The sequence below is a fragment of the Propithecus coquereli genome, unplaced genomic scaffold (assembly GCF_000956105.1).
Source record: "Propithecus coquereli isolate 6110/MARCELLA unplaced genomic scaffold, Pcoq_1.0 Scaffold66, whole genome shotgun sequence".
NCBI classification, from domain to species: Eukaryota; Metazoa; Chordata; class Mammalia; order Primates; family Indriidae; genus Propithecus; species Propithecus coquereli.
In genome coordinates this window covers 9,798,656-9,822,968 of record NW_012152618.1, presented here as the reverse complement: position 1 = coordinate 9,822,968, position 24,313 = coordinate 9,798,656, and the positions used below count along the sequence as shown (strand labels likewise).

The following is a 24,313-nucleotide window of genomic DNA, read 5'->3' as shown; positions in this document are numbered from 1 at the left end:
TGAAACAAATTGGAAGCCGTTTGCCTCCTGCCTCCTGCCCAGCACTGAGGGCGAGGGGAGCCCCTACCAGCTCCCCCCACCCCCCTGCCAGGAGAGCCCAGCTGCATGGAGGCCGGGTGGGGTCAGCAGTGGCCGAGGGGGCTTGTCCCAGTCAGTCCGTCATGGAGGCTGTGCCCAAAGTCAGGCTTTTGGATCCCCAGCCAGCCCCCTCGACATTGCCCTCTGCCTGGCTGTGGATTTCTACCTTTTTTCCAAATTGTTCCCCTTTCCCCATCCTCTCTCCAGAGAGGTCGCCATCACTATTTCCATCACTGTGTGACTCGCCTTCCCACACCCCACCAGCCCAGTTACAAGTGGTGATTTTCTGTTTATTGCTCAAAAACAAGAATCCAGAAGCAAAGGTGGAGAGACTGTGGGTTGGGGAGAGGGCAGGAAGCGGGCAGGCCTTGTTCCAGCTCTCCCCTTCATCCCTCTTCTGACCCTCCTCGGCCCAGGAGTTAGGCCTGGGGCCAGAGCGTCTAGGAGGGGAGGGGCCTTTGTGGCCAAGGGAATAGTAGAGCTATCGGGCAGTCCTTGAGGGGTGTCCTGGGCTGGAGGGGGCCCCAAGAGTTGCAGGGGGCTGAGTTCCCCTCCCAGGGTCCAAAAGCCAGTAGGGTGGGGGGGAAGGCCCCTTGTTTGGCAACTGAGAAGAGGCGGCTTTGGGCGGCAGGATGCTGGTTTATTTACTGTAGGGTCTCTAGGGCCATCAAAGCCCCCTCATGGGATGGGGAGACTATTTACACAGCCAGGGAAGAGGGGAGCCAGGAGGCCGAGACCAGGTCCTGTACTCTCCCCTGCCCCAAATGAGGAGGGGAGGGGCGTCCTGGGTCCTGCAGCCTTAGTCTTGGGTTCAGATCGAAACTTCGTACTCCCGTGTATCCTGAAGACAGAGAGATCAGATCAGTTGTTGGAGTGGGATGGAGGTGGAGGAGGATCCATAAGGAGGGGGAAAGACCCTGGGTTTTAAAAGTAACATTGATTACTTTTAAATCAATAAGGGTCTATGGGGCTGGGGGTGTGGCACTGGGGGTCACAGGGTAGGAAGGGAGCTGAATCTGTCCAATGGATATGCTTGGTTCATTCTATAGTGTCTCAAAATGATATAAACATCTGAATTTCTGGATTGTCTTGAACAACTGGAAGATCTGGCAATTGGACCTAAGTATCCACAGTGGATTAGAGCCGTATCCTTTAGATGGGGCACACGTTCTCCAATTAGCCACAGTCCTCACCACTCCCTATTGTACACACATGGCTTGCTTTGCTCATTGACATGGCCTCTGTAGGCAGCTGAGTTTGAAATTTCCAAGACAGAGATTCCAGAGACCTTGAGAGAAGGTAATGGAGTCCTGGGGGAGCTGGGAGATGTGGCACTCCAGGGGTAGGGGAAGGGCTCACCCCAGCTTCATACAGCGGGTTGCTGAAGTCCGACTCCACAGTGATGGGGCTGTAGGAGTGGGAGCCCGAGAAGCCGAAGAGGGATTTTCCCTGAAGCCTGGGAAAGGGAGGGGATGAGCTTACCAGCAGGTGAGCCCCTGAGTTCCCTCACCCAGGCTGCCCTGCCAGGCACGCAAGACATCCGCCCCAGCCGACAGTTCCCTGAGTAGGGTACTTACTTGGTGTAGTATATGTAAACGCCACTGCCTAGGATAATGACCAGGCCTAGAGGCAGCAGGATGGCCAAGGCAAGGTTCCCGCCCTCCAGCTGTCTGGAGGGGTCTGTGGTCTGGGTCACTGGGGGAGGAGAAGAGGCCAGTGAGCCAAGGCTGGTCCCAGTCCTGGGCTCTCCCAGCCTCCTGCCCTGGGCCCTGAACCCTGGGCCTCACCCCTCCGGGGCCTGGCCTCCTGCCCCCGGCCTCTGCCTTGCCCTCCCGACCTGGCCAGGCCTGGGCCTCGACCTGTGCCCTCACTGACCTTCCAGTTTTCGGTTGTCCAGGAGCTCCTCATAGGCCACTGCAGGGAGAGGAGGGGGAGGGACGGGGTCTGAGCCAGGGAGGGGAGGAGGCTGGGTGGAGGGCGGGAGCTCCGGTGGGGCGGGGCTGGACAGCCTGGTTTGCTCTGCCCTCTGCTCAACCTAAACTGTCTCTTCCCCTTGGTTGGGGGAAGAGGGGAGTGATCAGGGCAGAGCCACCTTCCTCCTTCTCCAGACCCCTAAAAGTTCAGGGTTCCTGGACAGTCTGAGCCAAATAAGTCCTTAGAGTTTGTCAGATAGGGAAACTGAGGCCTATCCAGAAAGCGCAAGGGACTTCCAAACCAAGGTCCCCTCTACTACACCCCTTAGGGTAATTCCATGACCTCCAGTGTCCCTAGGACTTCTGGACATACCGTGAGGATGGGAGCCCACGGGAAGAGAATGGGGAGCTCAGCAGGGTCCCCCACTGGTCTCGAATTTGCTACCTGACTTTCCCAGCCCTGTCACTCCCCGGACACTGATGTGCCCCTCCTGCCTTGTCTACCCAGGCACCTTTGCAGAGCGGGGGCTGGCTGGTCCACTGTGAGGGGTGGCCGGGCACACAGGTGATGGTGACCTCGCCGATAAGCTCAAAGCCCTCATAGCAGAAGAAGCGCAGAGACTCGCCCGCCTGGTAGTGATGCTTGTACAGCGTCTGGTAGCCATTCTCTGGAACCCCGGGGTTCAGGCACGGCTCATACTTCACTGCAGGGAGTGTGCCAGTCACGTGCCAGCTGCACTACTGAGCATGGGCAGACAGGCTCTCCCCAAAGCTACCCAGCCACCCTTCCCAGGGTGTTCCCCAGACTCACAGGCGCATTTGGGGACCCGGTCGCTCCACTTGGGTGTGCCTGTGTCCCGGCTGTAGCAGGTGAGCATGGCTGCCCCTTCTAGGCTATATCCTGGCAGACAGCGGTACTGGACGTGGGAGCCGACAGGGAAGCCAGCATCTGAGGCGGTACGGTGGCCATTGGTGATCTCACCAGGGTCAGCGCAAGTCATGACTGGAGGCAGAAGGGCAAGGTCAGAGGACACTAGGGCCCTCGAAGATCTCCCAGAAGCTCAGAGATGGGAGAGGCCTGAGCCTCAGACCATCTGCTCTGAACACAGCCCACCAGTTCCTCAGAATGAAGAGATCATGAATTGGAAAAACTTAACATTCAGGGCCAGGCACGAAGGCTCACTCCTGTAATCCCAGCACTCTGGGAGGCCGAGGCAGGAGGATTGCTTGAGGTCAGGAGTTTGAGACCAGCCCGAGCAAGAGCAAGGCCCTGTCTCTACTAAAAATAGAAAGAAATTAGCCAGCCAACTAGAAATAGAAAAAAAAAAAAATTAGCTGGGTGTGGTGGCACATGCCTATAGTCCCAGCTACTCGGGAGGCTGAGGTAGGAGGATCACTTGAGCCCAGGAGTTTGAGGTTGCTGTCAGCTAGGCTGACGCCACAGCACTCTAGCCTGGGCAACAGAGCGAGACTGTCTTAGAAAAAACAAAAAACAAAAACATTCAATGCATTTTCTATTTCAGGCTTCTTTTGGAAAACAGGTTGATTGAGGCAACCCTAGGCCCCAATCCTGGGGTGAAATTCAAAATATGTCACCACCATCCCAGAGCATACTAGCTAAATCCCAGCAGTGTCAACCTGGCATGGCATGTCATCTTTAGAGAGGCCAGCTCTCCTGTCCCCCTCCCTCTCATCATGCCCAGTCCACTTCACTCACATACACTGCCTGCCCGGCCCCTGCAGGCATTTGAGTCTACAACCCTGTTGCGGAGTCATAATCATAGATAGGCATCTCTTGTACATAAGCCTGTGCCAGGCATCCTGCTCAACGTTTTACAAACATGATATTTAACCCTGATTATCCTGAGAGGTCAATGTCACTGCCATCTCCCTTGGGGCTCAGGGCTCAGGGTGGCCAAATGACTGACTCTTGGTCACTCAGCCAGGGAGTAGCAGAGCAGCATCACAGGGTCACAGCCACAGAGTGCCGGACAGAGATTCAGAGACTTGGGTCTAGACCTAGCTTCAGGTTCAATGTGCTGTCTTGGGCAGGTTCCCTCCTGAGCGTCAGGCAGGGGAGGCCAGCCGAACACTCCACCCCCTCTAGGCCTGACATCCCATGAATCCTTCCAGGGATGGGGAGCTGTGTCCACTAGAGAGTTTTCCTGTGTCCACCCCAAATCTGGCTTCCAGAAACTTCACCCCATTGGCCCCACCATTCCCATCAGGGGCAATGTGGAAGACCTGGAACCCCACATCCTTGTGGCAGGCTTCCCAAAGTTTGGAGAAAGTGACCCGATGCCACTCCTTTCTGCTCTTCTAAAAGATAAACACATCCAGCTCCTTTATTTATTTATTTTTTCTTCCAAAATCTCTTCTGGAATCCCAGCTCCGTTAAATGTCACCTTCTCTGTGAAGTCCCCTGCCTCATCCTGAGAGAATTAGCCCACTGCGCCTCCCACCGCACTTCATACTCAGAGCACCTTCCACTCACTCTTACCGCGCCAGGCGGTGTGTGAACACTTCGTCTGCTCTCCACAATCCCTATTCCTGTGTCACTGGGGAGGAACCCAAGGCTCAGAGATGTTAAGTACCTTGCCTGAGGTCACTCAGTGCTTACCATCCTGTAATGTCCTCAGTTGTTTAGGTATCTGTCCCTCTCTCAACTTGTGAGCTCCCTCAGGGTAATGAGGGGTCAAAACTCCCCTAGAGTAACCCTAACTCAGCACAGGGCTTCAGTGACTGCCTTGGAATAAACCAAGTTGCCTGACAAGCCAAGCGACTCCCTACAAAGTCACCGGCTGGGACTGAGAGACTAGGACGGAGCCTAGAGCAGGAAGGGTGGGACCGAGAGTTGATGGGGCGGAGCCCTGTGGGGACCGAAGTGGAGCCCGGGAAGGGCGGGACTCAGACGGGCAGAGGCGGGGTCAGGAGAGGACACGAGCGGGACCCAGAGGAAACCCCGACAGAGCCCAGAACGGCAGAAGAGAGAGGGATGCAGCCCGGAGAAAATGAGAACGGGACTCAGAGGGGACAGTTTCGGGGCACCGAGCGGGAGAGGAAACCAAAGGGCATAGGGGCGGGGCCTGCAGAAGATTTGGGTAGGATCCAGAGCGAAGGGATGTAACCCAGGAAGGACAGGGATGGGACAGGCAAGGGCGGAGGCGGGGCCGTAGGGACCAGGGCGCAGAATGAGAGGACGAGGCTGGGGGGCTCACTCTTTTGGCAGGCGGGGGGCGCGGCGCTCCAGGACAGGTCCCACTGGCAGGTGAGAATGTCGGAGCCCAGCAGCTCGTAGCCAGGCTCGCACTGGTAAGTGAGCACCGTGCCCCGGATCAGGTCCCCGTGGGACGCCGTCCTCCAGCCCCACTCCGGAGGTGGCAGCTCGGGGCAGGTGTCGTTCCTCGGGACCTCTGCAGGGGAGGCAGAGTGAGTTTGGAGGCTGCCCTCTGACTCCGGGCGCCCTTCCAGTCTCGGGGGTTTCGCTCCGGTGCGGCCTCCCCTGCCCATCTCAGGACCCTATCCGTTGGTACCTTTGAAGTGCAATACGAAGCCCTGGCCCAGGCCTGGATTTGGGGGCCCGGGTGGTGCCTGGAACTGCAGCGTGAGGTCGGGCCCAGAGGAGAGGAGGCGGCGGCGCGGTTGAGGTCCCCGCAGCTGGGCCAGAACTCGGGCGCTGGGACCATCCCCATCGAACAGTGTCAGGGTGTCCCCTTCGCGCACATTCAAGCTGCAGGGAGTGGGACCAGATAATAAGGCGGGACTACGACCGGCAACTCCCATCCGGTTCTGCCCAGTCCCCAGCTCTGTTCATTAGCAACCCCGCCTATTCTCCAGCCCAGGCCGGCCTTCCGGGATCCCCAGGTCAGACGCCACCTCCGTTTTGACCAATCGTGGGTTTCTCCTGTGCCAATCCCTCCGTGTCCCACCCGCCCTATGGCTCCTCCCATCTCCTGCTTCCCAATCCCCAAACTTGCTCATTACTAACTCCGCCCACCCTCCAGTCCCTCGTTCATCACCATGGATCCACGGCCCAGCCCAACTGCAGCTTTGACCAATCACCGACCATACTCAGGACCACCCCGCACTACGCTGGGCCCCGCCTGAGTGCCTGCCTTTAGACCACGCCCACCTCTGGTTCTTCTAGTCACATGACCACCTCAGACCAAATGAGCTTCCCATACCCACACACACCTTGGGTGCTGATGCAACAGTTTGGGCCTGGGTCCCTGGAAATGGCTCCAGGCGCAGCCTCAGAAACCTCCAAAGAGCCCATTGTTCACAATAGCCCCTGAGGAAGGCTGCATTACCCTATTATCTTGTCCAAGATCGCCTGGTTAATAAGTGATTTGAACCTAGGTTTCCCACCCCTGTCCTGAACCCTTAGTCATCTCTTTCATCAGAGCATATATCCACCGAATTCTGTGACACAGAAGAGCCAGCCAGGCTCAGAATGCAGGCTAGTGCATTGTCACACCACACTCCACCGAACCCACACCCACTGCACCTGTGCAGGACCCAAACGTACATCTCAACTTGAAGCAAGATGCGCCTCTCTTCCTGGACGTGCAGGCCCCACACGCAGTCCTGGCCAGGGCTATAGCTCTGGGGCCAGTCCGGAGAGAGGACCACACCAGCTGGCTCTGACAGCTCCCCTCCACACATGGCTAAGGGAGAAGGGGTGTCAGGTTCAGGATCCAGGTCGGCATGCAGTCTCCATTTCACCACAGCCCTCGCCACTCCTGATGTGTGCACCACAGCAACTCACACGTTTCCTATTATCTATGATCCTGTTCCTTGCCACATCTAGGTCCTGTTATACCCAATCCCCAGCCCTGCTCTTAATAATCCCCGCCCTCTCTCCAACCTACCCACCCAATCCCAACTCCAGTTCTGGGTCTTGAAGACATTTGGGTTTGTGCCTCCTGAATTTGGTAACAAGCCCACCGGTGATTCAACTAAGAAAACAGTCTCTGAAGGGACAGGGATTCACCCAAGGCTCGGGTTCATTAGGTTTGGGTATGCGTGTCTCCTTCCTGAATGGCCTTCCTAGGACCCCCAGTTCATGGGGTAGTCTGTAAATGGAAGGAGTTCCCGGGATGTGGGGGGCTCACCCTTGCAGGCTGGCTCTGTGTCGTTCCAGTGGGGCTCTGTAGGATCCACACATTCAATGGCATTAGGGGGACCAGGGGGCTCCAGGGCATATCCTGGGAGGCACGAGAAGGTGGCCAGTGCCCCTGGGCGGTACTCCGGGTCTGTGGTAGTGACATTGCCATGTGCCAGGAAGGGGGCAAAGCAGCGATCCTCTTCAAAGGCTAGGGAGAAGTCAGTCACAAAGTTAAGCACTAGGACAGACCTCAAGGAATTTCAAACTGAAGACTTGGGCTGAATTTAGCTATTGGTTGCCTATTCAGTGGGCTTCTTAAAATGGAATGCGTTGGGCTTAGCTTTCACTCTCTAGTTTGTCAAAAACCCTAACAGTCCTCATTCACACATTTACATTACCTCCCCACCTCTAGAAGGAACCCTCTAGGCTAATCAAATCCCAGCCACCATTCTACAGATGAGGAGGTCCACAGACAAAAAGCCACTTGCCCAAGGTCACCCAGAAGGCAATGGCAGAATAAAATCTCAAACCCACATGGCTCGATTCCCAGCTACAGATACTTGTCTCTGGAAACTGCAAAGGAGGGCAGGTGAGGGGAGGGGTGCCTTTAGAAAACTGGCTTGTGTAGGTGTATTCTCTCCTCAAAAATAACAGTTGGATTCTCATCATCTGTGCTGTTGCTAGAATCCAAAATTGCAGCTAATGCAAAAGCTACTCAGATTTTACTTCAGACTAAGTCAGCAAAAATGAATATTTGTAGAGCATTTTAGTTTCTGCGCACATGATCACATCTCAGCTGCAAAACTACCTGTGAATTACGACTTAGGTGCTTATGATACAGATGAAGAATCTTCAGCTCGCAGAGCAGTGGTGGCCACAAGTACGGAGGCCTCGAAAGTAGGAATCCTCACTAACAGGCCAGTGCTCTTTGCACTTCAACACTCTCAGACTCTAGCATGGAATTGATTTTTGGAGATCCACTGTTCTATTTCACTGTTACTTAACCTATAAGGTATCATATCCAAATCCTACCCATCCATCAGGGCCCAGTGCCAATTCCATTTCTCCCGTGATTCATACCAGAAACTAGCCCCTCCTGTCTCTGAACATTTCATTTTCTTTGTCTCTCTCTTGCTACTGTTTATACAAATCCTCTGCTCTAGCCACACTCAGATTCTGTTTCCCAAACATACCAGGCATTTGTCTACCTCCTCACTTTTGCTCACACTGTTCCTTTTACCTGAGATGCTCTTTCTCAATATTCCTCTTTTGAAATACCCTCTATCCTTTAAGGCAGAAGTCCCAAACCTTTTGGCACCAGGGACTGGATGATTTCATGGAAGACAATTTTTTTCCACGGACGGAGGCTGGGGGCAGGTGGGGGGCAGGGAGGGACGGGAGGCGGAGCTCAGGTGGTGATTCATGGGGAGCGGCTATAAATACAGATGAAGCTTCACTGGCTTGCCCAATGTGCTCACCTCCTGCTGTGTGGCCCCCCCGCCCCCTCCCCCATTCCTAAGTTTCATGAGAGAATGGAAAACATGGACAGGGGAAGGGGGATAGTGGGGGGCTACAGAGCTCTGTGGCCTGGTCACTAACAGGCCATTCCCCGGGGGGTTGGGGACTGCAGCTTTAAGGCCAAGCTCGAATGCCTCTTCTCCCGTGATCACTGACTTTGTTTCTACATGTCCAGCATCCATTTCCCCTTCTTCTGGTAGCAGCACCCCTACTGTTATTTTGGGAAATGTGCCTTCCCTACTCCCAGTCCATGAGTTTCAGTTGGGGCCAACCAGGGATGGTCACATGATGCAGATCTGCCAATCATAACACCACCAGCCCCTAATTACAGTGATTGGCTCAGGCAAAGGCACAGGACCTCAGCCAGGTCAGTGACAGCCTTTCTTGGCATTTTTTTTTTTTTTTTTGAGACAGAGTCTCACTTGTGTTGCCCAGGCTAGAGTGCTGTGGCGTCAGCCTAGCTCACAGCAACCTCAAACTCCTGGGCTCAAGCGATCCTCCTGCCTCAGCCTCCCAAGTAGCTGGGACTACAGGCATGCGCCACCATGCCCGGCTAATTTTTTCTAGGTATTTTTAGTTGTCCAATTAATTTCTTTCTATTTTTAGTAGAGACGGGGTCTCGCTCTTGCTCAGGCTGGTTTCGAACTCCTGAGCTCAAACAATCCGCCCGCCTCGGCCTCTCAGAGAGCTAGGATTACAGGCGTGAGCCACCGCGCCCGGCCCTTTCCTGGCATTTTTGCTGAAGCTCTCAGGAAAAATACGAGCGTTCACTCTCTCTGATGGAGTTACTAAGTTGGTGGTCTGTAAGTCTGCAGCTAGGCCCATCGCACAGGGAAAGCCTGTCTGAGAATGAAGCCGACACAGAGGAAAGAAGTGAGAGATTGAGAGAACTGGTCTTTTGGCTGTGTGCTTGCATCCAGCCAAACATGAAGCTTGAACAGAAAAGGCGACCTCGGGGAATGAGAAGGGATCCACATGAAGGATACTTCTAGTTTTGCGGCAGGGAGGAAAATCAGGTCTCAGGGATCCAAACATGGAGAGGAACTGGCCTGGAGCATGTGTCATGACTGTGTCTGGTGTCAGGAAGAGGGGAAGGTGCAGGGGTGGGGACCTGGTGAGGGAACAGGACAGTTACCTTCAAATCGGAGGCTCAACAGCAAGGGATTGGCAGGTGTCTCTGAAAGCAGCTCCACATAGAGGGACTGGGCGTCACTGATGAGACCCCGCTCTGGGACATCATCCATGTCTGAGTCGTAGATCACGGGGGATAGGGGACTGCCCCCGGAGCGCACCATCAGCCTGGGATAGACAGAAGGTGGCCAGGAGCTCGATTTTCCCTTCGAAGCTGCCTAACCCCTTGCCTGCTCTCCTAACTCTTTTTGTTTTTTTTATACAGAGTCTCACTCTGTTGCCCCAGGTAGAGTGCAGTGGTGTCATCATAGCTCACTGAAGCCTCAAACCCCTGGGCTCAAGCGATCCTCCTGCTTTGGCCTCCCAGGGTGCTAGGAGTACAGGCGTGAGCCACTGCACCTGGCCCTAACTTATTTATAGCTATTATTATTAAACATTAACTACATGCCATGCATTCTTCCTAGCCCTTACACATTTTATCTCATTTAATTTTCACAAGAACTCTTGAGTCAAATACTATTACTATCCCCTCATTTTATGGATGAGTATATTGGGGCACAGAAAGATTAAGTAGCCTGCCCAAGATCACAGAGCAGACAGGGACAGAGCTGGGATGCCAGGTTGTTAGATAAAGAATGATAATGACATTGAAGATGGCAGCCACTTTTATAGTGCCTGTTGGCTTAGGCACTAGTCTAAGTACTTTACATAACTTAGTGAATTTATCCTCACAGAAATCTTAAGAGGGAGGTACTATTATCTTCATTTCACAGATGAGAAAACTGAGGCACAGAGAGGTTAAATGATTTGTGTAAGGTTGCACAGCTATACTCTCTAAGAAAGGTCAGGACTAGACTGTTTGGCACATATTCCAACCAGGATCCACCCTGGATCTGTCTGACTCCCCACTACAGCCTCCCTAGTTCCCAAGGGGAAGGTGGGAACCTCTGACCCAAGGCCCAGACCCTCACCGGTCATTGTCTTCATCCAGTGAGACCCTCTCGAAGTGCAGGTGCAGTCGGCGTCCCTCAGCTGCTTCGATGACCCAGCGGCAGGTAAGGTTGGGCCCTGCAGCTCCCCCAGGCTCAGGGGACACGATGCGACCCAGTGTGGCATTGTGGATGGTGCCACCACAGGATGCTGTGGGCAGAGAAGGGACAAGTTGAGGCCAGCCTGAGATGACTTGTCCTTCTCCTTGGGGTCTCAGCCCTTCTCAGGCCCATCTTCAGAGCTGTCGCATCCTCACCTTTGGCTTGGACCTGGCCCAGGGATGGCCTCTGCCCCATGGGCTCACGCCAGAGGACAGGACCTCCTCAGGCTACCACCCAGGAGGGGAACCAGCCTTGGAACAGAAAAATCACAGGATGGACACCACCCCCCAGCATGGAGATTCTGCTAAAATGAAGACCCCCCCCAGATGTGCATACCATGGGATGGGGGAATTACAGGGATCCCCAAAATTAAAACCTTCAGATGGAAAATCTTCAAGATGGAAATTCCCAGAATGAAGACTCCACGGGCTAGGGGAGCTGCCAGAGGAAGATGCTGCAGGATAGAGACCCTCTAGATATGGACCCTAAGAATAGTTTCCTTCTCTAAAAGAAGGGACCTCCAAAAGGGTGACTCCCCAAATGGAAACCTTCAGTGGGATATCCCAAGATGGAGGCCACCCAAGGATGGAGGCTCGCCAAGGATAGAGACCCTCAGTGTAAGGAGCTCCAGATGGAGAGCCCAGGATAGGGCCCTCCCAGTGGGGTGCCCAAGACAGAAGCCCCCACCCATCGTGGCAGGAGACTCACCCAGGCAGCTGGGGGTTTCACCGTTCCAGGCTGGCCGGGTACCATTGAGGCAGATGAGGGTCTCCTCGCCCTGAAGCTGGTAGCCTGAATCACAGTGGAAGGTGGCGGTGCCGCCGGGGTGCAGGTCTGTCACACTCACATCCCCATGGGCCGGCCGGGCAGGGAAGCCACAGCTCAGGAGGTAGGCTGGACCAGGCAGAGATGGGAGAACGAGGACTCATTTCCCCATGCCACCCTCTTATACTATCCCCCAGTGCTTCCTCCCCTTCCTCGGGGGCACAGACGGGCTCTGCACTGGAGCACACGTTGAAGAATAAGAGCCCCTCGCACAGGTCCACGGGCTCATGAAGAGGTCATTTCAGTATCCCTAGTCTTCCTTAATCTGTGTAATTTACCCACTTTGGCCTGCATTTTATAGATGAGGTACCTGAGGCTCAGAGAAGTCATTCTGGTCATTTGCTGTGTGACCTCAGGGAAATCAATTAACTACCCTGAACTCTGTCCAGCTCTAATAATAATAAATAGTATTTGCAGAGCTTGTTCAACTTCCAAAGTGAGTTCACACAGTGCTTTTGAGGTGGGCAGAGAAAGACCATGTGGCCCATTTTCCACATGTAGAAATTGAGGCTCCATGTTATCGAGTGCCTCAGAGCACTTTCTCCTCTCCACACACACACACACACACACACACACACACACACACACACTTCCTTCCACGGAGGCACACTGTGGTATTATACCCTCAGCTTTCATCCAGATGAATGACATGAAACTTCTTGAGGAACTTTGACTATTTTGTCATTAAAGATCTTAATATTCAGTGCCCCCTGAACAAATCCCCCAGTGACAGTGAAGTGCTAGGGAAAGCTTTGCTCTTCTTGAAGAACTGGTTTATCTTCTTTCTTGCAGTGAGAACTATGTAACCTCCCTTTTTGCACTGGCTGCTAGGAAGCTTGGAACCAGATTAAAGATTGTCCCTAGTGACAATGGCCTGCTCATCTACATTTTATTTTTTCAACTCTGATGAGCTATACCTGGTGCCTTTTTTTTTTTTTTTTAAAGAGACAGGGTCTTTCTCTGTCACCCAGGCTGGAGTGCAGTGGCAGGATCATAGCTCGCTGTAGCTTCAAACTCCTGGGCTCCAGAGATCCTCCCATCTCAGCCACTGGAGTAGCTAGGACTATAGGCATATGCCACTAAGCCTGGATAATTTTTTTATTTTTTGTAGAGATGGCATCTCACCATGTTGCCGAGGCTAGTCTCAAACTCCTGGCCTCAAATGATTCTTCCACCTCAGCCTCCCAAAGTGCTGGGATTATAGGTATGAGTCACCGGGCCCAGCCATTTTGCCTACCTTATTCTATATAATAGTATTGCTTGCATTCTTTTTGAAAGCCTCCTGAAATTCTTATAGAAGAAGACGGGATAAAACAAATAAATAGAAATTCCCTTATTAGTAAATGATGGGTTCTAAACTTGATCCAGACAGAACTCTATGGGTCTGCATTTCAGAACTGGGCAGAACTCATTTAGAAAGGCCTTCTGGAGGAAGTAGCCAAAGCTGTCTTGTAGGAGAGGCAGGCTCTGGTTGGCAGAGGGCTTCCGAGATACTAGCTTGCCTGGGCCTTTGCTTTGCCTGACTCTCCAGCCCTCACTGATTCTGTAAGAGACCTGGTCCCTCCCTTTTTCAAAATCCAACAAGCATTTCCTTGGCTGGGCCCTGGGGACAGAGAGATGAAAAAGACCCAGGCCTTGCCCTTCAGAAATCCATAGTCTCCTGAGATAGACAGACACAAAAACAACCTTTTAGAACACAGGGGTTTCAATAAATGTTACCCTTTGTAATGGCTCTCCATGGCCAACAGAATCAAATCTGAATGCTTTAGATTGATATTCAAGCCCTTGCACAGTTGGGTCCAGCCCAGCACTTCCAGCTTTAGTGTTCAGCACCTGAAACCCAGATATCCTACACAACACACTTTTGTGGTTCTTGTGACTTTTGTGAGGTCCAACCTCCATATTTTTGCTCATGCCCTTGCCCCTATCTAGAAGGTCCTCTTGGCACTTTCTCATCTTCAGAGGAGTAACTAAAGTGCTGCCTCTTCTAGGAAGCCTCCCTGACTGCCCCCTCTCCAACAGAGTTAGTTGCTCTCTTACCTATACACAATCCTGCATGCCTAACTTTGTCATCATACTAACCACTGTCTTTTGCCACTATGAGACTGGACCATGCCTTATTTATTTTGTCCCCTAAAAGCCTAGCCTAGAGCCAGGGTGGAACAGTGCAAAGAGCCCTGGATTTGGAGACAGGCAGCCATGAGTTCCAGTTCTAGCTCCACAACTTATTAGCTACATGACTTTGACCAGGTGACTTCATGTCTAGGGGCCTCTCACCTATTAATGGCAATAATATTTCCTATCAGTGAGGATTGGCCTGAAAGTTAAATAAAAGAAACACACAAAACACCTGGCACATAGAAGTGCTTAGGAAATGTTAATCGCCCACCCCTCAGCCTCAATTAATGAATAACTGGGAATCAGGGACTCAGGAATCCGGTTTCCGATTCTGCAATAAATCTGCAGGTGGCTGAGCAATTTACATAACCTTTGAGTCTTTTTCTTCCTCTGAGACGGAACTGACGATGGTCACTCCCAGGGCTGCTGTGAGAAACAACTGAGACAGTGGCTGCTGAAAGGGCTTTCTAAGTGGGAAAGCTTGCTGTATTTGGGGTGAGGGGTGATGGCACCTTTGGCCTTTCAGAGAAATTAATGAGGCCACTGTGGACCAGAGGCCCCAGCTGGTGCAGGCTGGGAAGGGCTTAAACAAAGCCTCCGTCCCAAAGGTGCCTACAGCAGCAGCAAAGCAGGGAAGATGGAGGCAAGTAAAGAAGGCCAATTTATGCAATAGCCCTGCTTCCCCAAACGTTCCACTTATCCTAAAGAGTCCTATTTTCAATGCCCTGGGGAAGTGACTGCTTAAGGAACCAGTGGGGAGCCATTTTGTAATATCTGAAGCTATTTTGTAATATCCTCATGACATGTTCTCTCTCCCCAGCAAGCAGGCCCCTAACACCAAGCACATGTCCCCCAGCTCACTGGTCCCTCCACGAGTAGGTGCCTCTACTGTGCACACATAAGCCCTTGGAGCAGGTCCTCAGCAGAGACCTTGGGAGAGGCTGGAGAGGATGTGGGTTGCGTCCTGGATGGGGTGCACAAGGTATCTGGCATCGGCAGATCTCACAAGGAGGGCAGGGTTCCTGAAGCCAGGCCCTGAGGTGATGTGAAGGGGGCATTGGCCCACACAATTCCTTCTCTGTTTCTGAGGAGCACGGGAAGGGCCTCGGAAAAGACAGCAGTGTCTGACACAGAGACATTAGCTGGACCCCTTGCCTAGTGTACACATACATGCTAGAACATACACTTGCACTGTGCACGTGCGTAGGTCGTGTGGGTGGATGCTCACAAATGCAGTCATGCACCGATACATCCCCCCTTCCCTGCTCCCAGAAGTCAGAAAGATCTTTCTAAGTTGCAAATCTGAGGCTGTCACTTTCCTGCTTAAAACATTTCAGATGTCTCCCTGTCACCTGCAGGTTAAAGTAGTCTGAACTCTTTAGTGAAGCTGATAAGGCCTTTTATGCTCTGAATCCAACCCGCCTCCCAGCCTGGTCCCTCAGCCCATTTCTCCTCCACCACTGTCTGTGCTTTGACTGTAACAGCGATGGCTGCCAGTTTTGAGCTCTCACTGTGTACCAGACACTGTTTTAAGTCTTGACATGTATTATCTCATTTGATCCTTCTAATAATACCATGAGGTAAGTATTATGATTTCTATTTTTTAGATAAGACCATGAGGCACAGAAAGGTTAAGTAACTTGTCCTGGGTTACGCAGCTAGGCCAATTCTATCTTCCGTGCTGAATTACTTCTCCTCTGGGGGTCACATTTTCTCTCTGGGTCTTGGAGTGTGCTTTCCCATCCATCTAGACATCTGCCTCTCTCCTCCTCTCCCTTCCCCTCCCACCACTGGTAGTGTTGTCAGTTGTCATGGTGAGGATGGTGGTCATGGTCTCCTCCTCTCCTCCCTCAGGTCTGAGGGGTGGGCCTGGCTAACTCATCTTTTAGGTCTCAGCTTAGTCATTACCTTCTTCAAGAAGGTGTCCCCATATTCCTTGGAAGAATTTGAGTCCCCTTGATATTTGCTCCCTCTGTCTGTGTTTCCTCCATCATAACACTTATCTCATTGAATTGTAACCATCCTGATTATTTGTCTGTTTCCCTACCTAGAGTCTGAGTTCTTTGAAGTCAGATTTACACCAGGCTTATTCATTCCTCTCCCCAAGGCTAACACAGGCCCTCGTATGAAGTAGGCACTCGATAAACATTTGTTTAGTTGAATGGTTGAGTTGCCACTTGGACATGTGCACACCAAGACATAGATGTGTGAGATAAGGGTGCATGAGTTTCCTCCGAGGGTCCTACCCCTCAGGGACCCAGTCAGGAGGAAAAGCCCCCTTCAGCACCCTGTGCATAGAAGGCTCCTGGAGACATTCCCTGTGACCAGTGCGGCCCCTCCCCTTCCACCAGTGCCCTTAGACTCCTCACCCTGATAGTGGATCCTGAAGCCACTGCCCCTTGGTACCCGGGGACTCTGGAAGTGTAGAAGCAGCCGGTTGGTTGGGCTTCGAAGGACCTGTCCTTCTCCCAGCATGGAGGAGTTGGCTAGGAGCCGGGGGGCCAGGCCTGGGGAGCCCCCACCAGCCAGCACCAGTAGTTCCTCCTCCTGGGACAGGTTCAGAGTCTGCACCTAGAGAAGGCAGACACAGACCCGCCAGAGCAAGTCAGCCAGAGGGGTTAACTTCATAAGCCCCCCACCTCCTGCCTTTCCCCTGTGTGTGGCAGCCCAAACAGCACAGTGACGTTGCCCAAGCTGTAGAACTCTGGAAGAGTTTTTGAGATCATCTGAGTCACAACACAGGTTTTTTGGCTCCCAGGCCAAACCTGCGCACACCCCACAAGCCCAGAGGAAAAGGCTTGGAAGTTTCACAGTCACGTGCTTAGGTCTGGTTACCTGGATCTCGATGCCATAGCCAGGGTAGACGTGAATGCTGTAAGTGCAGTCCAGAAGCCCCAAGGTACGGCTGGCGGTGCTCCCCAAATCTGGAGACTCCACATACCCTTCGCCCTCGGAGATGTTGTTATTACACAGAACTAAAGAGATATAAGTGGCTGGGATTGAGAGAACCCCTGTGCTCCTGCCTTCCTGGCCAAGTGACTCTGGAGGTCCTCATCTGCCTTCTCTTGAGCACCTCTCACCATCCTTATCCAGTGCTCCCTCTTCCACCTGTACCCAGAACTGCCTTTCCCAACCATAGTGTCACTGCAACACACGGGTGGTGCCTGGTACACAGTGAGGTTGTGTAAATGCTCGCCTCTGTTATTATCAAGCAGAAACCCCTCCAGTCTGTACCTAGGACTCCGTCTTCCACAGTTCGCAGCAGCCTCTCTCCCGCCCACCCCCAGCGTCCTCCTCTCCCACGTCCGTGCTTCTGGACACGACCCCTATCCCCTTGCCATTGCCTCACCTGGGCTGGTCACCGTAGTGGTGACAGTTGTCGTGGTGATGATGGTGGTCGTGGTCTCCTCCTCTCCTCCCTCAGGCCCGAGGGGCGGGCCCGGGGAGGTGGGGCCAGGCGGGGGCGGGGCCGTGGTTCCTGGGGGCGGAGTCAGCAGCTCTGGCGCGGTGGGGCCTGCCCCTCTGACCTCCTTAGGGGTTACGGCTGTCGTCAGCGGCCCTGTCCCTGGTTCAGTGGCCCGTGGCAGGGAGGGCGCTGCGAGAGTCTGGCGCGCTGGAGGGGTGGCTAGCGTGGGGTCTGGATCGGGTCCTGGGACAGTGCAAGGGAAGTCAGGGCACAGGAGGAGCACATGGTGGCCGTGGGTAGGGAGCAGGGCTGAGGGAAACTGGGGGTTCTCCTACTGAACCCCAAAGGACTCCCCCACAAGGTACAGGTTCCCCAGCTTTCCCTATCCCACCCAAACTCCCCGCCTCCTCCCAAGGCTTCGACGGCCTGACCCCCGTCTCTTCCCGCCACCCCCCACCCAGGCCCTTCCACCCCAATGCTCTCCTTGAGCCCTTCTCTCTGCCTCCCCATTCAGACCTCTCCCGGTTACCTTTCTCTCTCCTCTGTCTCGCTCTCTCTAGAACTCTTCATTTCACTAGTCGTATTCTCATTGCTCTCTAATTTTATGATTCTGGGATTGACTAGTTTTTGTATTTCATTCTCTCTCCTTCTTTCTCCCACCATTTCTCTGACTCTGATTCTCTCAGTTTCTGTCTATCTTGCTCTCTGCGTGTCTGTTTTTCTGTCTGACTGTCTCTTAATCATTCTGTCTCTATGTCTCTGGTCTTTCACTCCTGCAACTGCCTCATTCTGTCTCCCTCCAAGTCTCGCTGGCCTGCTGGGGAGTGCTTGCCCCTCTGCAGCCTTTCTCTGCTTGCTTCGCTCACTCCCTAGCCTGGCCCCCCATCTCCCTGAGCCAATGTCCCTCCCTCTGCCTCGAGGCCACTGCTGCCACTCCGGGAGCCTCACCCGGCAGATAGCCCATCTCTGGACCCCTCCTCAGCAGGGCCCCATGGAGCAGTTCAGCCAGGGCCTCGGAGCCTACGGTGGGGGTCTCACTTCCAGGCTCTGGCAGTGTCTCCTCCTCCTTCAGGGGCAGACCTAGGAGGTGAAGTTGTGTGAGCCTCTCCACTCCCCCACAGCCCTTTCTTCTCCAGGGAGCTCTTTCCCAGAGCTCTTCCTCCCCTCCTCATCAGCTGGGCCTGCAAGGCTCAGAGGGTCCCAGGCTGGGCTGACAGCCAAGATCAGGGGAGGGGCTCCCAGCTGCCCCTCGCACTCCTACTCCTCTTCCCACCCCCTTACCTCCCACCCCCGGTTGTGTGGGCCTTCAGTGAGCATCTTAGCTGTTATAAACCCTGGACAGTACCAGCAGAGCAGAGGGAGGCATCCGTGCTGCTGTCCTTTTCACCTCAGTGGTGATCTCCCCCCAACCCCGGGGCTCTGCAGAGGGTCTGGCAGCACCTCCCAGCCCTTGCTTCTGCAGTGCCCAGCTGTCTCCCTGGGTTTGTCTCTGCAGTGTGGCTGTCTTTCTCCCTTTCTTTCTCTTTCTCTCTCTCTGTCTCTCTCTCTCTCTCATTCTCTGCAGACTCTGTCTCCTTTCCCAGAGTCTGGCTGGGGGTCAGAGTGGGGGACTGAATATCTGGCCTCTGAGTCCTGTCCTCTATTCATCTGTCTTTGTCCGTATGTCCAAGAACATTTGTGTGTGCGGTGCCTGGCATCTCTCCCAGTACCTCCTTCTCCCACCCAGGTACCCTGCGTGCTTCTGCCACCTCCGCAGACATCCCCCCAACTTTCCTATCCCTCCTATCTGGATTTAACCCCTGAGATGCTGCTAGAAGCTCCCCTCATTCATTTCCCCACCTCCTCAATATTGGAGGTTAAGAGGCTTCAGATTCAAGCCGCAAAGCCTTGGCTTGCCCCTTCCCCATCAGCTGTGCCCCTCCCCTCCTCCATGAGCTTGGAAGACCCAGGATGTTAGGAGAAAGGAGGGTGGAGGACCCCGCTCTGGACCTTCTCAGGGCCCACCCCCACACTCTCATGTCCTTACCCTGAATCCAGGGACAGCTCAGCAGAATTAGGAACAGCAGCTGGGGAGGCGGCCGGTGCTGGGCCCTGGGAGTCCCCATGGCGACTCACACCGATTTCTTTCCTCTGTGCCTGTCCTAAATAATCTAGTGGCCACCTTTCCTCCGTCTTTTTATCTTTCTTTTCTTTTCTTTCTTTTTTTTCCTGCTAAGGGTCAGCAAAGGAAGACAATTTCTCTGCCCCTTGGGAAGGAGGGGCAGAATCGGACTAGGGGTCGCCTGGAGCCCACCCCGCTTTGCTCAATCTCCTCTGTCCTCTACTCCTGAATCTGTGGTAGAGGGGGCGCGGCTCCGGCTGCAGGGGGTGGGGCCCAGAGGGCCGAAGGGGCTGGGTGGCCTGGGTTATCCTCTTGCTCAGGGGCCTGGGTCCACTGGGCTGGCTGGATCCCAAGCTAGGGAACTGGGGAGGGAGAAGGCAGCTTCCGGGGGCCTAGGGTGGGGTCGAGGATCGGAAGGGTCCCTGTTGGGCTCTAGCGGGGCTTGTCGAGGAGGGGAAGGGGTTGGGGAACCGGGAGAGCGAAGCTCGGGCACTGGAGCTGCGGGAGGGAGAAGCTGAGAAAGGTGTCTAGCCCACGTCAGATCCTGGGGACGGGCGAAAGGAGGGGCCTTGGATTTATTTGAGCGGGAGGGAGGAGGAGGAAGTGCAGATGGAGGAAGGAGGGATCATATGAGCCAGGACCGTAATCCTCACTCCGCTGCCCCTAGGGGAGGCAAAGGAAACTCTCTGGTCCCAGCAGTAATTAGCACCCCTCCCTTCCCCCACCATTCCAGCACATCTGGAATCTGAATCTCCTCTTGCCAGAGCGCCGAGGGGAGGCACAGATTGGTTCGCGCCTGCTAGGCCCCCCAATATGCCCCCTGTACACATCCAGACACCCTATGGGGCTTCCCTCTTTGCCTTTTACAGAAGCTCAGGTAGAGGGCTTTCCCCTGCCCCAGGATGGCGAGAATCCACGTTTGTGAGGAGTCTAAGGGGTGACGGGCTGGGGTCTGGCGGGGAGACCCCCTCCTCGTACATATAATGTGACCTTGGCCAGCTAGTTGGCGGCCTCAGCTCTGATTTTCTCTCCCGGTCTCCTTCACAACGCCCCGGAGCGCCCTTTTCAGCACCACCAGCGCGCGGACAGCTCTCCTCGGCCCGCCCAAGCCGGCCCGGCCCCGCGCCGCCGGCGATTGGCCGAAGCCGCTTTCACTATCTGTCGGCCTCCTGCCAGGGGCTGGCTCTTGTGAAGGCCAAGGGGGAGCGAGAGTCACACAGGTCGACTGATCGAGGGACTCGCAGACCCGCCAACAGGCCCTGGAGTCCCTGCCCGCAGTCCCCGAGCGCCGGCCCTGACAGTCAGTCCGCGCGCTCGCCCCGCCCCTTTCTTGGTTCCGCCCCGCCCCGCCCCTTCTTTTCGCATTGCGGGGCGGCTGGAGGTTGGCACGGTGCCCCTGCGCCCCACGTGGCGCCCTTTCCGGGCTGGGGGGGCGGGGAGGCAAATCCAGAGACGACTCCCCCCGCCCCCTGGCTGAGTTGCGGCTGCCACTGGGAGGGGTCGGGGGTAGCTAAACTGAGAGGGCTCCGGGAAGGAGTGACGTCAGGGTGAGTGGGAGCCACGGAAGGAGCGAGTAGGAGAGAGGGAACGGGAGAGAGGCAGGAGCGGCAGGTCGGGTCGAGTGAGAAGTGAGGGCAAGAAGGAGACAGGAGGGAGGAAGGCGAGAGAGAAACCGCCACAGAGGAAGACAGGCTGCGGTTCCCGGGGCTGCGGGTCCAGGTGGGGTAGGAACTACTGTCCAGGGAGGCTGGGAGAAAGCGGGGAGGGCAAGGAGAGAGCGAAAAGGAGGGGGGAGGAAGGAGGAGAAAAGAGAGCAGAGGGGGAGACTGAGGGTGGAGAGAGGAAGGCAGAGGGAGACTGCAGGAAGGAGAAAGAAGAGAGGGAGAGGGCGAGGGAAGGAGAGGGAGAGGAGAAGGGGCACAGAGAAAGGAGAGGTAGGAGAGCGGAGGAACAGAAGGAAAGAAAGGGATAGGAGGGCCAGAGGTACACGAAGGAGGGAAAAGGGAGACACAAAGTGAAGCGGAGACCTCAGAAGGAGACAGAGGACCGAGAGTGGGGATGTGGAAGGGAAACAGCCCAGGGGGGATCCAAGGAGTAGCTATGGAAGGACCTGGTGGAGAGCTGGGAGGACAGGGGAACTGGGGTCTGGAAGATGCCCCAGGCCTCTTGGCTAGGGCCTCACTGCCCATCATGCTCCCATGGCCACTGCCTCTGGCATCCTCCGCCCTTACCTTGCTCCTTGGAGCCCTCACCTCCCTTTTCCTCTGGTACTGTTACCGTCTGGGCTCCCAAGACATGCAGGCCCTGGGGGCTGGGAGCCAGGCTGGAGGTGGGCCTGGGGGATGCTCTGAGGCTGGCAGGCCAAGTCTAAGGAGCTCTGGAGAACCTGGGGAAGGATCCAGGACAGAAGGCCTAGTGAGCCGTCGGCTTCGGGCCTATGCCAGACGCTACTCCTGGGCTGGGATGGGCAGGGTGAGGCGGGCAGCGCAGGGTGGTCCAGGCCCCAGGGGAGGGCCAGGGGTCCTGGGCATTCAGCGCCCAGGCCTGCTTTTCCTACCAGACCTGCCTTCCTCTCCCTTTGTGCCACGGGATGCCCAGCGGCATGATGTGGAGCTCCTGGAGAGCAGCTTCCCTGCCATTTTGCGGGACTTTGGGGCTGTGAGCTGGGACTTCTCAGGGACTACCCCTCTGCCTCGCGGCTGGTCTCCGCCCCTGGCGCCTGGGTGCTACCAGCTCCTGCTGTACCAAGCAGGCCGGTGCCAACCCGCCAACTGCCGCCAGTGCCCAGGGGCCTATCGGGTACTGAGGGGGCTGCGGAGCTTTATGAGCGCCAACACCTTCGGCAATGCCGGCTTTTCTGTCCTCCTGCCTGGGGCCCGGCTTGAGAGCCGCTGTGGGCCCACCAATGCCCGGGTCAGATGCCATCTTGGTAAGTAGATGCTGCCTACAGACAACCTCCTTTCCTCCACGATCCCCCTTCCAGACCCTCTTCTCTGCCGCCAGAGCTGTCTGTGTTCTCATCATGCCTTCTCTTCTCCGAAATCTTCCATGGCTCCCTGTTGCCCAGAGCAGCATTTCCTGAGCTTCAGTTATCACAGATCATCTTCATTAGCTTTGCCATAGTCATTTACCACCTGTACCATTCTTCTTCACATTGACTTTCCCCACACCTTTTGTTTTACTTATGTAAGAGCAATCTTTATAGAACTGTAAGTCATCATCAGTATTACTTGCCCTAAATAGAAAGTACTCATCAAAACAAGTTTAAACTTAAAAAAAGCAAGCTTTAACCATTCTAGTTAAATACTTTAGTTCTCCAAGCCCGAAGCCTACACTTTCTTCATTTAAAAGGGAACAAGTGGAGTGTCAAAGTTATAGTAGCACCAAACTAAGATTTTCTTTTTGATGTTTTAAAGATTGAAAAGAAAATGGAAAATAGAAACAATTTTCCATGAACCTTGTTTCACCTCAAATCATCTCCTATGCTGCCAGTTGGATGTGTCCTTCACTTTGGGACACACTGGCCTCAGGATCAAGTCCAGATCCTTCCTCCCCGCCCCTCCCACCACGCTCTAAATCATGAAGGCCTGGCTGATCCTGGTGGATGCCACACACACGCCATGCTTTCATCCTAGCATGACTTTCCCCTCATCACCTCCTGGAAACCTCCTCTTGGCCCAGGACTCACGTTCCCCTCTGGGCTGCCTTCCTATTCCTCATGATTTGAGTTGGCTGCTCAGTTGGGCCAGGAAGGAGTCTTTAGTCTCACACCTTGTGGGGAGACCGCACCTAGGATAGAGTAGGTTCTTGAATTGAATTGTCAGGAGGCCTAGGAGATGCCATTCCCTCCAAGATGCCTTCTCTGTTTGCTAAAACAATGGATTGCACTTCCCACAGCAGCATTTCCCCAGTTTCCTAGCACTTCCCTCATCCAGTACTGTATTGTAATTATACATGGTCACCTTCCAGAAAGAAAGGATGGACCACCACAAAACCTGACCTTTAAGGTCCTTTGAACTGCCAATCGACTGAACAGGGCCCCTTGGATGGAGAGAGGAGTGTTGGACACCCTGGTTTCTTCCCACAGGCCTGAGGATCCCCCCTGGCTGTGAGCTGGTGGTTGGTGGCGAGCCCCAGTGCTGGGCTGAGGGGCACTGTCTGCTGGTGGACGACTCCTTTCTGCACACAGTGGCTCATAATGGTAACGGGCACCCATTCTGCCAGGGAGGATGAGGGACGAATGGGAGAAGGGATAGACTAGTGGGCTTCAGAATCTGGCCCCACTGACTTCCTGTCCTAGGACCATTTTCCAGCTCCATGACCAGAACAAGTCACATAACTTCTCCAATGCTCTGTGGGGCAACCAGCTTCTTTAACAAGTGGCTGCAAGGATTAAGTAAGTAATGTAGGTGCACAGTAAAGTGGTTAATAGCAAAGGACTCTGGGCCTGCATCACCACTTGGGTTCCTGCCCTACCTCTTGCACCTGGGCAAGTTACTTTACCTTGCTTACTTTGTATAAAATGGGAATAATCATGGAATTAGCTCAGTTTGTTTTGATGATTTAAGAGTTAATACATATAAAGGGTTAGAACAGGGCCTGGCACTTACTTGATGAGTGCTCTGGCACAGAAGTACTTCATGTCAGCCCCTCTGCTGTTTCTATCCCCATGTGCCCTAGGCTCCCCTGAAGATGGGCCTCGAGTGGTCTTCATCGTGGACCTCTGGCACCCCAACGTGGCTGGGGCAGAGCGCCAGGCCCTCGACTTTGTCTTCGCACCAGACCCTTGATGTTGGGTGCTCCCTCAGACACCTGCGCTGGAGAGATGCTGCACTCAGGGACGGCTTGAGTGGCAGCCAGGACCTCCTCTCCACTGCAGCGGGTGGGCAGGGGCTGAGGGTGGCAACTGGACAATGAGCACTGAAATATAAATTTGGAACCCTCTCCTAACTCCTGACTACTTCCTTCCCAGCTACCGGCCCCAGGGAAAGGCTTGGGGCAGGGGCGGGTGTCTTCTCCCATACA

At 54.5% G+C, this 24,313-nt stretch overlaps 2 protein-coding genes across 7 annotated transcripts; one reads left to right on the top strand and one right to left on the bottom strand.

Moving 5' to 3' along the window:
- Positions 1–347: 347 nt before the first annotated feature.
- SEZ6L2 (seizure related 6 homolog (mouse)-like 2) lies at positions 348–19,526 on the bottom strand. Of its 6 annotated transcripts, none has more exons than XM_012660313.1 (18): positions 19,214–19,526; positions 18,136–18,267; positions 17,131–17,430; positions 16,617–16,756; positions 16,151–16,352; positions 11,547–11,732; positions 10,719–10,887; positions 9,752–9,915; positions 7,106–7,306; positions 6,520–6,658; positions 5,525–5,721; positions 5,210–5,404; positions 2,803–2,994; positions 2,504–2,695; positions 1,954–1,992; positions 1,656–1,773; positions 1,438–1,534; positions 348–919 (listed from the first exon to the last, which is right to left on the bottom strand). In XM_012660313.1, the coding sequence occupies exons 1-18, from the start codon at positions 19,290–19,292 to the stop codon at positions 890–892; spliced, it is 2,772 nt and encodes a 923-aa protein (XP_012515767.1). In that variant the 5' UTR covers positions 19,293–19,526; the 3' UTR covers positions 348–889. The 6 variants fall into 6 exon arrangements, with proteins under 6 accessions (XP_012515767.1, XP_012515768.1, XP_012515769.1 ...); XM_012660316.1 differs by having other exon boundaries at positions 702–919; positions 17,131–17,225; positions 18,141–18,267; positions 19,214–19,292; XM_012660314.1 differs by lacking the exon at positions 1,954–1,992.
- Positions 19,527–21,287: 1,761 nt separating this feature from the next.
- Positions 21,288–24,232, top strand: ASPHD1 (aspartate beta-hydroxylase domain containing 1). The gene is made up of 3 exons (XM_012660201.1): positions 21,288–22,217; positions 23,376–23,489; positions 23,969–24,232. Exons 1-3 carry the CDS (start codon positions 21,347–21,349, stop codon positions 24,076–24,078), a joined length of 1,095 nt encoding a protein of 364 aa, XP_012515655.1. The 5' UTR covers positions 21,288–21,346; the 3' UTR covers positions 24,079–24,232.
- Positions 24,233–24,313: the final 81 nt, after the last annotated feature.